Here is a 12,957-nt window from a genome sequence, read left to right as displayed (position 1 = left end):
CCAAGTCCTGGGCCTCCCTGGCCCAAAGAAGAGAGAACAACCCTCTGCAGCACACCAACCTGCTCTTCCCAAATCTGCTGTGCCTGCCTGCCATGCTGAAGCCTGCTGTGCCCCAGCCTGCCCTGAACAATCCCACTGTAAGCCTACCTGTTGTGCCACAGCCTGCTGTGAGCCAACCTGCTATAAACCTACCTGCTGTAAGCCATCCTGCTATAAACCTACCTGCTGCTATAAACCCACCAGCTCTAGGCCAACCTGCTGTGAGCCACCCTGCTATAAACCTACCTGCTGCTATAAACCCACCAGCTCTAGGCCAACCTGCTGTGAGCCATCCTGCTATAAACCTACCTGCTGTGAACCATCCTGCTATAAACCTACCTGCTGCTATAAACCCACCAGTTCTAGGTCAATCTGCTGTGAGCCACCCTGCTATAAACCTACCTGCTGCTATAAACCCACCATCTCTAAACCTTCCTGCTGTACACCAACAACCTGCAGAGTTTCAACCTGTTCTACAAAATCCAAATGTACAAGGATCCGGTGGAACACCTCAGCCGATTGGTTAGACGCCTGCTGGACAAGCCGAATCTGCAGCGAGGCCTCCTTCTCATTCCACTGGTGACGATGCGCTAGCCCACCTCTCTGCATTCATGGATCAGATGGATCATCGGGGAAAGGAGAAGAAGAAGAGGCGTCGTCAACAGGGGGCTTCTTCTCCCAGTTCCACCAGCAGAAGCTCGTCATCCAGCCGTCACATGGGAAGTGGACTCCAACTCTCATCCGGTTCTTCAAAGTCGAGCTCCTCTTCCACAACCAGCTCTGCATCACACAGCTTGAGATCTTCACCCTCTCTGAGATCGTCAAGGCACAGGAAGTGGCTGAAGCCCAAGAGGAAGCCCAAGAAAGACCACAGTTGCGCCAATGGGGTGTCTGGCATGGGGGATGGTGAGTCCTCTTGAAGGGCCCAGACTAAAGATGACTATTGCTTGTGGGGGGGCTTGTCCCAGGACTGCCCTCTTGGGCCATAAAACACAGGACCAGACGCCCAGGGTTAGAAGGGGTGTGGGTGGAAGCACAGGCTCCTTCTTTCCCCAAGTTTACCCATGATGAACCCCCCCCTCCCGGGCCTCCACTTGTCCAAGAACATCAGGAAAAAGATTTTAAGGGGCAAGTTTGTTGATGTGTTCTTCCTCCTTCAGCCCCTGGGAGATGAGGCCACCTCCCTGGCCTCCAAAAAGAGCAGTAAATGAGAGCATAGGACACGTCAGGTAGAGTGCTCCTTTGTCAATTGGGCAGAGGGTTATTCCATATTCCTGGGGGTGGTCTCCATGGCCTACTCAGAAAGGGCCTGGCACTTGGCCAATCACTTGACCAATGTACATAAGGCCAGAGCGATTGCGGGTGAGGCAGCAAACGGGCCTCCCAGAGCAACCTTGAGAGGTGGGACCTCATTAACTGGTTGTTGAGGGTGGGTCCCCACATTAAGGAGAGATCTGATGGATCCAGGAGTTCGAGGTGGCTAGGTAAAAAAGACCCCCATAAGCTGGTCAGGGCAAGTGTGTTCACTCTGTCTGCAAGTTTGAACACTGCTGTGAGTCTTGCTCAGGTCCCCATGCCAGGCTTGCATGCCTTCGCACCTCGGGCTCCCACCAGCCCTTTCGCCAGGGACGCCCCATTCCAGCAGCCTTTGGTAAAAGCAATCGAGCCTCTACCTCTAGAGCCGGGGGGGGGGGGGTCAGAAATGAGTCCTAAAAGGCTGCCCTTGGCCACCTGGCCCCCACGCCAGTTTGCCCGGCAGCTCTGCTTGAGCTCCTCCACCATTACCGTTCCCCTGAGGCAGCTACCTACCTGGCTGAGGGCTTCACCCAGGGTTTCTGTATACCGGCAGTGGGCCCGCGTGAGGCTTCTGACTCCTGCAACCTCAAGTCTGCCAAGGACATGCCGGACGTCCTCCGATCCAAGATTGCTAAGGAATGCCTAGCTGGCAGGGTGGCGGGCCCATTTCCTGCCCCCCTTTTCCCAATCTCAGAGTCTCCCCCTTGAGGGGTGGTTCCCAAAAAAGCCCCTGGAGAGTTCCGCCTCATACACCACATCTCCCATCGCCCCGGTCGATCTGTCAATGATGCCATCCTGCCCGAGCTATGCTCGGTCCATTATGCATCGCTGGACCATGCTATCAGGCTCCTGCGAGCATGCAGCTGGGGAGCCCTTATGGCTAAATGTGACATTCAGCCGGCATTCAGGCTCCTGCCTGTCCACCTGGACGATTCCTGCCTCCTGGGTTTCAAATTCGAAAACCAGTGGTACTTCAATAAGGCTATGCCCGTGGGCTGCTCGTTCAGCTGTGCGGCATTTGAAACCTTCGGCACCTTCCTGGAGTGGCGAGCCTCCTCACCCCTGGTCACTCATTATCTAGATGATTTCCTTTTCATCGGTGAGGCAAGAGGACAGGGTTGTTCAAAACTGCTAACCACCTTTCAGACCCTGACTGAAGAATTGGGCATCCCCTTAGTGGTAGATAAGACAGAAGGCCCCTCTACATCCCTCACTTTCTTGGGCATTCAGCTAGATTCAGTTGCTGGGGTCTCACGTCTCCCTGGGGATAAACTCTCCACCCTCCATTCCCTGATCAAGGCTGCCCTATCTTCCACTAAGGCCACCCTCAAACAAATCCAATCTATCCTGGGCACCTTAATTTTGTGTGTAAGGTGGTCTTCCCGGGGAGGGCCTTTTGTGCCAGGCTTGCCAGGGCCATGGCGGGTGTTCGGGCCCCTCATCAGTATATTTACCTATCCAAGGGCATCAAACAGGACTTACTCATTTGGGGCCGGTTCTTTGATGACTCCAATAGGGTCTCCCTTTAGCAGCACCCCTGGACCATGGGGTCGGGCCTTCAGGTCCATTCGGACCCATCTGGAAGCTTAGGCTTCGGCGTTTATTTCCAAGGCCACTGGTGTGCCCACTGCTGGCCAGTGCACTGGGCCAAGGGTGGGATTCTGCACGACCTTACTTTTCTAGAATTTTCCCCATCCTGGTGGCAGTACACATTTGGGGTCACGACCTTGCCAACAGAGACGTCTGCTTTTGGTGTGACGACCAGGCAGTGGTCAAGGTCATCAACAGTCAAACATATAAGTCTGAGAGGGTTATACTCCTGGTGCGTCCTTTTGTTCTCCTTTGTCTACAAAGTAACATCACCTTCAGGGCCTGGTTCATGCCTGGCCTAAAAAATAATATCGCAGACGCTCTCTCTCGTTTCCAGGTAGCCAGGTTCCGCCGGCTGGTGCCTGGAGCGGACACCTCCCCCACGCCCTTCCTGGAGGAACTGTGGGAGATTGGAAGTCAGCTGTGACACAGGGCAATTTGGCTTCGCTGCCCCCCTCTACCCTTCGAGCCTATAGGAGAGTGATGTCCAAACTCCAGTTGTTCTTTGGGGCAACTGGCCTCTATCCCCCTGGCTGATTGGGTTGGAGACTGTTTTGAAGTTTATGGTTTGGTTGAGAGAAGCTAACATTGCTCCACGCACCATGGCGGTCCACCTGGAGGGCATCTCTTTCTTCTCTAAGGCGGGTGTACCCTTGTGCATCTTGCCCAGTCAGAAAGACCCTGGAAAGCTGGAGGAGAGTGGCCCCTAAAAGGTCAGATGACAGGAAGCCCATCTGCTTTCAGGTGTTATACAGGCTTACTAGTCATCTCAAAAAGGTTTGCAACTCCAAGGCTGAGGCCAGGCTTTTCCAGGCCGCTTTTGTGACAACCTTCTTTGGGGCACTGCGGGTGGGAGAATTGGTTCCTTCCTCCAGGTCTGACTGTTCTGGCCACTGCCGCCAGGTGGGAGATGTGTCTTTTGGGGGCCATGCTGTAAATTTAACTCTTCGCTGGTCCAAGTGTGACCAATTGGGAAAGGGGACCACCATCACCCTATGGAGCCTTTGTGGCCACAGATTGTGCCCGTTTCGAAATCTCCGTAAATGTTTGACATTCCTCACAGAAATGGGGGCCCCCCTCTTCATCCACTGCAATGGCACACCGGTCACAAGGTTCAAGGTCATGTCGGAAGGGCCTTCCGTGGGGCAGGGCTGCTCAAGACTTCGGCAGCCACTCATTCCACATCGGGGCCGCGACAGCTGCAGCACAATGTGGAATCCCGGTTGATACAATTAAGCAGATTACCAGATGGAAATCCAGGGCTTATGCTGGGTACATCCGCCCTCATAAGGACCTTTGTTGGGAACTCGGGGAGGGAGCTTCGGGGCCTCACTAAATTGATGCGTTTCGGCGGGTGAAAGTTGGCAGAAAGTGAGCCTGGGGGCCCCTGCCTTTTGTGGCAGCAGCATAGGTCTTGGATCTGGTGGGCGTGGTTTCCTGTTCTGCGGAGCACTGGATCGGGAGTCCCACTGGGACCCGGGGTGCTGAGGGTTAGTGATGACGCTAGTGCAGGGGCGCCATCGAGTCAGCATTCCCCGGTGACATGGGGTGAAAATGCACTTATGCGCATAACCAGTTCCCTAAGTGCCGAGCAAACTTGAGCTGGTTACCCCTCTGTCATCCCGAAGCCTGGCCATGACTAGGCATTTCGGTTCATCAACCAACACAGGGTGGTTGATGTCAGATCCAGACCTCATGCTTTCAGACCAACCCTCCTCCTCTTTTACTTGCTTGCTGTATATAATAAAGTTGTGGCCTTTTTCTTGCCAATTTGGTGTCTGTTGTGTTATTTGCACCTTCTCCCCTTCCTCAGCAACTATCCCTATTCTTCCCATATTATTTCCATGTCTCAGCTACCAAAGGTTCTGTTGCAGAAGTCGTACCTAGAAATACCTCAGTTGCTGAAGTATACCTGAAAGTTGTAAAAAAGGGCAATTCTGTTGAACTATCAGTGATTTGTGCACACATGCTATTTATAATATGGAAGAACCTTTCCCTTGCTACACCAGCTGTATTAGTTCCTGCTGCAAAGAACTTACCAGTTTTCTGTCATAGCAGGGGACATGCCTTGACATCAATGGGTTTGGGAAAATGGAATTCCTCAGGCAGATTTTTAGCCTCCTGGCAATCCTGGGATCTGTTGGAGGCTGGTGTCCCCAAGCCTCTCCTCAGATGCTGAGTGCCCACATCTGGCAACTTTTTTAGAGGCTTCCATCCACATTCCTGTCTGTCAGGTTACAACAGTGTTTCCTCTGGAGGCCTAAAGAGACACATAACACAATCATATGTATATTTTATTGTTATGTGCCTTTAAGTTGACTCTGATTTATGACAACCCTAACATAGGGTTTTCTTGACAAGATGTTTGTTATTGCCTTCCGCTAGTATGTCCTGTCCAAGATTGCCCAGTGGGTTTTCATAAATGAGTGTAGATTTGAATCCTGGTCTTCCACGGCCCTAGTCCAATACTCCAACACTGAGTTCAAGGGGACTTAATCACAGACCCATGTGGACAGGACTGCAATCATTATTACTGGTATTTACAGTGGTGTCCCTGCCAGATTGTTGTCTGGTGTGGAAAGTGGGGCTTGGGGGGGGGGTCTTCTGGCGACGAGACCAAAAGGGTATCCCCCACCTTGCTGCGCCACACTGCTCTACTCTACCAGCAAGTGGCATGGGGCAAGGAGGGGAACCCTTTCTCTAGGGAGAAAGCCCACGGCTGAAGGAGGAGGAGCATGCATATGCCCTTCCTGGCTGCTCCATCCCAGGCTTTTTCCCTGGAGAAGAAGCTTGGGACAGAGGAGGAGGAGAAGTAGGAGCTCACGTAAGCCCTTTCTGGCTACTTGGTCCTAGGTTTCTTCTCTAGGAAAGAAGCCCAGGACAAAGAAAGATTATGCATGCACCCTTGCAAGCTGTTTCATCACGGGCTTTCCCCCTGAATTAAGCCCCAGATGAATCAGTCTGCAAGGGCGCATGCATGCTCCTCCTCCATCCCAGGCATTCCCGAGCTGCCATGAAGGAGGACGAGGGTCCAGTTGGGTGTCACCCCTCTTCTTGGTGTCACCCAGTGTAGAATGCACCCCCTAGTAATGCCACTGGGCATTTATATCCCACCTATCTTCCAATGAGTACATAGCTTTCCTCCTCGTCACTTTATTTCTAACAGCTCTTTGAGGGAGAGCAATTCGTGCCCCAAACCATCCTGTGACTTTATGGCTGAGACTAGAAGCTGCATCTATAATCTTAGCCCAACTGTCATACACAATAATGGCTCTCCACAAGCCTACATTAGCCTCAGAGTAATACTTAAAAGAAAAATATGATTATAAGTCTTGTGAATTCAAAATATACGGCTATAGGCATTTCATTTAAAAACTGAAAGCTATCCAGCTGATTCACACACTTGTGAGACACCCTTCTGGCTCACTGCTATTCCAAATCTATCTTTCAAAGAAGCCTACATAGTTGAAATGCATCCTGCAAATGACAAGTGTTCACCTTTAATAAATTGTTTGTCGGAAATGAATATGTTAGTTATCCATAATAAGATGTTAAGTTATTTTTCCCCTTTTTCAATATCCAGTCCATGTAATTATAGTGCTCAGATGTTGGTTCACTTCAGCATTTGGAAACTGGAAAGCACCTATGCATTTTCCCTAGTGTATCTTGTATTTATTCCACTTTTTTTTTGCAGAATTTATAAATCAGTTTATTGTTATATTTATAAGAACAGTTTAAGCAAATCTTGCCATTTTTGTTCTGAACTTTTTTCATATTGTTCCAAAACCGTGCCTCAGAATTGCTTTAAACAATAATTTAAAACAAAGGCTGCTGACATATTTTCTGCATCCTTCATTTCTTTAAGGTACACATGTAGGCCCTTTCAACCTTTCCCCATAGGATACAGTAGGTTTCTCTTGAACTATTGAGAGTGTTTGTAGACAGTCAGCTCCTAATGCTAATAAATCACTGAACACTCTCCAACTGTGCCAGTTTGACAAGAACAGTCCAAATTAATCCTGTTTCCCCACTTTTTAACCTGCTTTTAAAATGTCAGACCTTTTATCTCCACTTCCCACTTTCCCTCTTTGTTCTCAGCTTACTTCAGTTGCTGCAAACTGAGTTCAAAGTGCAGAAATAATTTGCATTCAATTAACTGCTTAACTTGGTGGGGAAAAGGAGCATCTTGCCAGCAGACTCAGGCAAAAGCAAACTGCTGCAGCTTCCCCTAGTTTGTCTGATCTTCCTCATTCAACCTTGCCGTCTTGATCAGTTTCTGACATTGCTTGGCCACATGTGCCCTGATTTTCATCTCAGAAATGTTGATGGGTTTTTTGACCTAAAGCTACCTGCCAGGCTGCAACTCACTTTTTATACTATTGTAGGATATTTGAGCCTTTTTCTTGTCTCCAACCCACTATGTTCTGCCTAAATCAGTGCCTTTGGTGCTACACCTTTTTTTGGGGTAGAAACAGACAATAAATTGATGTGGCAGTAATTTATCAGGCATATGCTCACAGCGTAGCACATCACAAATTCATAGCATTATGCACACCTTTAATGTTAGAATGTGACTTTAAAGGAAAGTTATTGTAGCAGCATCAAAAGTTCTAGTTGTGTGCCTTCAAGTTGTTTCTGACCCACAGTGACCCAAACAGGGTTTTCTGGGCAAGATCTGTTCAGAGTGGGGTTTGCCCTTGCCACCCTCAGATTACGGAATATATTATAGCATTATAGGGCTATTGCACTGTGCTTTGTGGTACAAACTGCAAAACAATTTTTTTGCAGCTATGGAGGAGATAGCCCCCCAAAATGATTTCTCCATTCTTTAGCACAACAGAGAGTGCTAAAGAATAGCAATGAAGCCCTTTGGAGGCAGGGTGAGTATGAGGAAGAGTTGGGCCCAGAGAACCAGAATTTTCTATACAGCTTTCTGGGGAAAGGCTACAATGGGATTTCCATGTTCAGAAGGATTTAGACAGGGACGTAGCTAAGATTTTAGGAAGGGGGAGGGTCCAGACTAAGTGCCACCATTATAATGGGGTTTGGGTGCAGCGGCGCAGCAGCACACACCATTAATTTTTCTAATGGAAGGGAGGGGGTCCGGACCCCCAAGACCCCCCCCCCCCCTTGGCTACGTCCCTGATTTAGACTTGCAGCATCTTCCACAGAGAAGTCTCACAGTTGGTTTGTTTACTGATCAGGTTTTAAAAAAACAAGTCTCCCATGAGCTAGTCATTTCACTTCACAGTAAGACACCCTGCCCTGTCATAAAAGGCACTGGTTATACATTTCTTTTCTTTTATTATCTTTAACAGAAATCTTTGGCTTTTAGGATTATGACCAGGCTGCCATTCTCTGGTGCAAGTAAATTATATACAGCATGAGCCCTTCTTTATAGAAGCCGGTGGGAATCTTACTGGCACATGGAAGAGAATAGTTCCAGTTGCTTTAAAAATGACTGGTTTATAAATCTATGCTGTAGTATTAAAAGAGAAATGTTCCCTTTCAAGATTCCATCAAGAATGAGAGCAATCATTGCACTATGAAGGCCAGGGAGGAGTTTGAACAAAGAGGAAAACTCCTTAATTTTTTATATTTAATTTTATTTTATAAATTTATACTCTCTCTCTCTCTCTATATATATATAGTATCTTTTAATTAAGCGTGACAGTAAAGAAAGCTTACTCTAGGTTTGCAGTAACTGGTAGGACTCTAATCAACCTTGGAGGTCTTTAAACAGAGGCTGGATGGCCATCTGCTGGGGATGCTTTGACTGAGATTTCCTGCATGGAAGAGGGTTGGACTGGATGGCCCTGGGATCTCTTCCAGTTCCAACTCTATGATTCTATGATTTTAACACAGGACAGGGATAAAAACATGTTCCTTCCTTGTTAAAAAATATAGGTAATCCAGTTTGAGACCACTTTAACAGCAATGGTTCCATCCCATGGAATTCTAGGAACTGTAGACTATAGAACTGAAATATTATAGTAATGAAATAATAAAATAAAAGACAATTTGTTCTTCACTGTGAGTTTGAGCTTCTTCATCTCACTCTTCAACATTTCATAGATAAAAACTGGGACACACATAGCCAAGAGACATCAGTACCTGTAATAAAAATGAAGAAGTCACCTGATGAGGAAGAACATACAGGCTACGGGTTGCAGCTGTTTGTTTTGGCCTCAGCTTACTGGGAAGGGCAAGATTCTGCCCTTTCCTATTCTTTCTCTGTTGTTAATAGAGCGCAAGCTACTTTTGCATTTTAAACTCAGTTTGTATTAACTAAAGTTGTTGAGGACAAAGGGGAAAAGTGGGAAGATGAGAGAGAACCTGGGACATGTTTAAAAAAAAATGGGATGACAGTGGGTTCATTGGGACTTTCCTTACCAAGTTGGTACAATCTGAAGGTATGCCATCTTCCATTTATGCACTTAACTGACCTTCTTGCCACTTTTCTGACCTTAGTTTATGATGATATTTAAGAAAAAGTAGGCATTGTCATCTACCTAGTTCCTTGATCATTTTTAACTTTCTGTGGATGGAAAAAGAGAGATTTTCATAGGACATAGCACCATGGGTATTTTCTGCCCACAGGTTTCTGTTCTATGATGTGTCATCTAGGCTGCACCATCCTTAATATTCCCCCCCGCCCCAAGAGTTGGTACCTTTATTGAGATTCTGATAATAACAACATTGTCCTGCATATCGGAAATTACTTTTGTAATAAATTTGCAAGGACAAGGAAGGCAGTGCAATCTCTTAAAAAACACCAAATGAATGATAACAATACAAATGGAATACTGGGAAATGTAGACAATGACTAAAAGAGTAAACAAAGGAGAGGCAGATCCATAGCTGGAGGGAGAAATACTTTTGCGTGTGCACATTTGAATATATCAGGAACAAAAGAAATCCAGACACTGTTATGATGTGTCTAGTTACTAGAAGCAGAGGGCAAAAACAGTTAACAGGGAGGCAGGGAGTTCAGTTGAGTTCAGATCAGTTTTTCAGATGGAAAAGAATGGGGATGAGGTGTTATACTCCCATTGTCTCAAAGGATTGTAGTTATATAGAGGGGCAAACAGATATAAAGAAAGAGACCCATTGCTCATTCCCATTGCAGTTTGCTCTTGCTCCAAAGCAGGATTCGGGACAAACAACTCTCATTTCCATTTGAACCCGCTTCTGATCCTCATTGGATTGATTCCAGGAGGGAAGAAACCAGGCAAACATAAATAACCCGTGGTTACTTGATGCTGGTTTTTTTGCTGTTCTTTTCACAGGCATTGATACTGAAGCGAGTCAAACAGGTGGGAATGACAGGTTGGAATTACAGCATTCAGGAAGGGAGGGACAAATGGCAGAGGGGCGTTTACCGACCCTCATCAGTTTATGATAGATCCACCATTTCTCCCCCCTGTCAGTGCTGCCTTTGTACTTGTTTTCTTTTTTAAAAATAAACTGAGTGCATATTCGATTGATTGCTTTTGCAACTACTTGCAAAGGCATGTAGTTGCTAAAGCAATCAATCGCATATGCGCTCAGTTTAATTTTTTTTAAAAAAACATTGTCCTCCATTTCTCCCTTCCCAGGATACCCCAGCAGTCTTACGTTTCTCTCCTTCTCTGCTCCCCAAAATCCCCTGTTTCTCTCCCTCCCTGCTCCCAGAAGTCTCCTATATCTCTCCTCCCTGTTCCCAGAAGTCCCATTTCTTCCTTCTTCCCAGGTCTTCTTCCCCCTCTTCCACCCCAAACTTGGGGGCTTCTCCCTCCCTCCCTCCTCCAGTCCTGTCGTCAAATGATTGACACCTGGAGCACAAATGGGAACAAGAATCATGCCAAAAAAAAAGCCCGTGCTTACTTTGTGGTGGGGACGAGGGACCTTTTGGGATCGATTTCTGACATACAGCCAAGCGAGATAAGAAATTGAGTCATTCCTCCAATGGAAATGAGCCCTCAGATAACTTGGGTCCGAAACACACTGCAGAAATAATCCAGTTGGAGATTGCTTTAACCATCCTGGCCCAGTGCTAGGGAATTCTGGGAACTGTGGTTTTGTGAGACATTTAGCCTTCTCTGTGAGAGAGCTCTGGTGCCATAATAAACTACAGTTCCTAGAATTCCCAAGCACTGGGCCAGGGCAGTTAAAACAATCTTAAACTGGATTATTTCTGCAGTGTGTTCTGGTCAACTGAATAATGCAGGGCTTGCAAATTGGTCCTTGATTTTAACATTGATGATAAAAACTCCCAAAAAAGGAGACTCAACCACACTCCAAGGGAGTGTGCCCCACTGACAAAAGAGATCCATGACCTTTCAAAGGATTAAGAACCATTGACTTCAGGTCCAGGTCAACTTCAGCACTGTTGCTTTTCTTTGGACTTTTTGGGCCTAAATCCAACTATGGGTTGCCCCCTTAAATCAATGGCAACTTAGGTAAATTCCACTGATTAATGAGTCTACTCTAGTTACTCTGCTCTAACAGTAGGAGTCAGACTTCAATATTCTAAAAGTAGCTTCAAAAATATGACTTTACATGTATATTTACATAAGCTGTATAACAGATGTGGCAACTGTGCAACCTGTGGACCACATGCAGCCTTCAGAGGGGTTCTGACCCCCCCCCCCCATACCTCTTAGTGATGCATCTGGGTCATTTTAACTTGACTCACAGGAAAAAGGAATAAAGATTGAAGGAAGGAACGTTAACAACCTAAGATATGCAGATGACACAATACTACTAGTAGGAACTGAAGCAGTTACTGAAAAGGATCAAGGAGGAAAGTAAGCTTGATGTTGAATATCATGAAAACAAAAATAATGACCACAGAAGACACACAAGAATTCAGTCTAGATAATGAAAAATTGAAATAGTCAAAGGGTTCCCATACCTCGGATCAAACATTAATCAGAATGGAAACTGCAGTCAAGAAATTAGAAAAAGGCTACAATTGGGAAGAGCAGCTATGAAAGATCCAAAAATATAAAGACATAACTCTGAACACTAAAGTGAGGATAGCCCAAGCCACTGTATTCCCTATCGCCCTGTACAAATGCAAGAATTGATAAGTCAAGAAAGCTGACAGAAAGAAAATAAACTCATTTGAGATGTGGTGCTGGAGAAAACTGCTAAGAACACCATAGATGGCTAAGAAGAGGGCAGTAGAAAGAGAAGGAGATTAATGCTAGATGGTTGGACTCAATCATGGAGGCCATGGGCCTGAACCAGCAGAATTTGAGCAAAGCAATGGAAGACAGGTGGGCTTGGAGAGGTCTTATCCATGGTCACACCATGAGTAAGAATTAACTCAAGGGCAGTTAACAACAACAACAACAACATTGTTTTGGAGACCAACACATCAGCCTAATTTTTACTTTAAAAGGTGGCCAAAGTGACAAAATATCATTTCCAGTCCACCATCGTGGTGACCGTAATAGGGTATGTGAGTCTCCAGAACTCTGGAGGAGCCCAAAATGGCAGGATGCATTCCTATGAGTCCTGAAGCATATCTACCCTGATTTAAGGAACAATGTGACTGACTAATGTTTAAAAATGATCTATCATAGAAATACATTTCGCAGGGAGCCAAGACTGGTTGCAGGCACCTGCTAAATGAATGTACAAAGTGATAAGCCTAAGTTCATATGCAAAGAAAAAACAGATCTGGGCATGATTGGCAACTTGATGGCACATCACTCAAAGTCTCTGGGCAACCCTCAGCCAAAGGTCTGAAAACAAGACCCTGAGGAAATTCCACACAGTACAAATGAAGAGACCAAGTTCTTCCATCTTGTTTTGGTCAGGAGTGCTTTGTACCTGACACCAACAAGTACAGATACTCTAGAAAGATACCAACCATGGTAGTGAAAACCATATAAGGCTCCAGGAATATTAAATAGCCCTTCTCCCAAATGAAGTCAGTCAGTGTGGCCAAGCCAGTTTTTTGCAAACCCAACTCTGCAGTTGATTTGAAATGGGGCTGGGGGACAGATGGCAAAGACTGTGAATATTGTAGGAGATTCTGAA

General features: G+C 46.4%; 1 protein-coding gene across 4 annotated transcripts in view; it reads right to left on the bottom strand.

Annotated features, from left to right (window-relative positions):
- LOC149319863 (galactosylgalactosylxylosylprotein 3-beta-glucuronosyltransferase 1-like) overlaps window positions 1–12,957 on the bottom strand; it is a 65,342-nt gene that overhangs the window by 16,831 nt on the left and 35,554 nt on the right. For all 4 annotated transcript variants that reach the window (XM_089512488.1, XM_089512489.1, XM_089512486.1 and 1 more), the window contains one exon: window positions 4,965–5,185. In XM_089512488.1, the coding sequence (XP_089368614.1) occupies window positions 4,965–5,000 (36 nt within the window). In that variant the 5' untranslated portion in view covers window positions 5,001–5,185. The remainder of the gene's footprint in view (window positions 1–4,964; window positions 5,186–12,957) is intronic.

Source organism: Sceloporus occidentalis, unplaced genomic scaffold (genome assembly GCF_023333645.1).
Source record: "Sceloporus occidentalis isolate IW3139 unplaced genomic scaffold, rSceOcc1.0.p SCAF_2, whole genome shotgun sequence".
Classification (NCBI taxonomy): domain Eukaryota; kingdom Metazoa; phylum Chordata; class Lepidosauria; order Squamata; family Phrynosomatidae; genus Sceloporus; species Sceloporus occidentalis.
The sequence above is the reverse complement of the archived record's forward strand: the minus strand, read 5'-3'. Positions and strand labels throughout refer to the sequence as shown.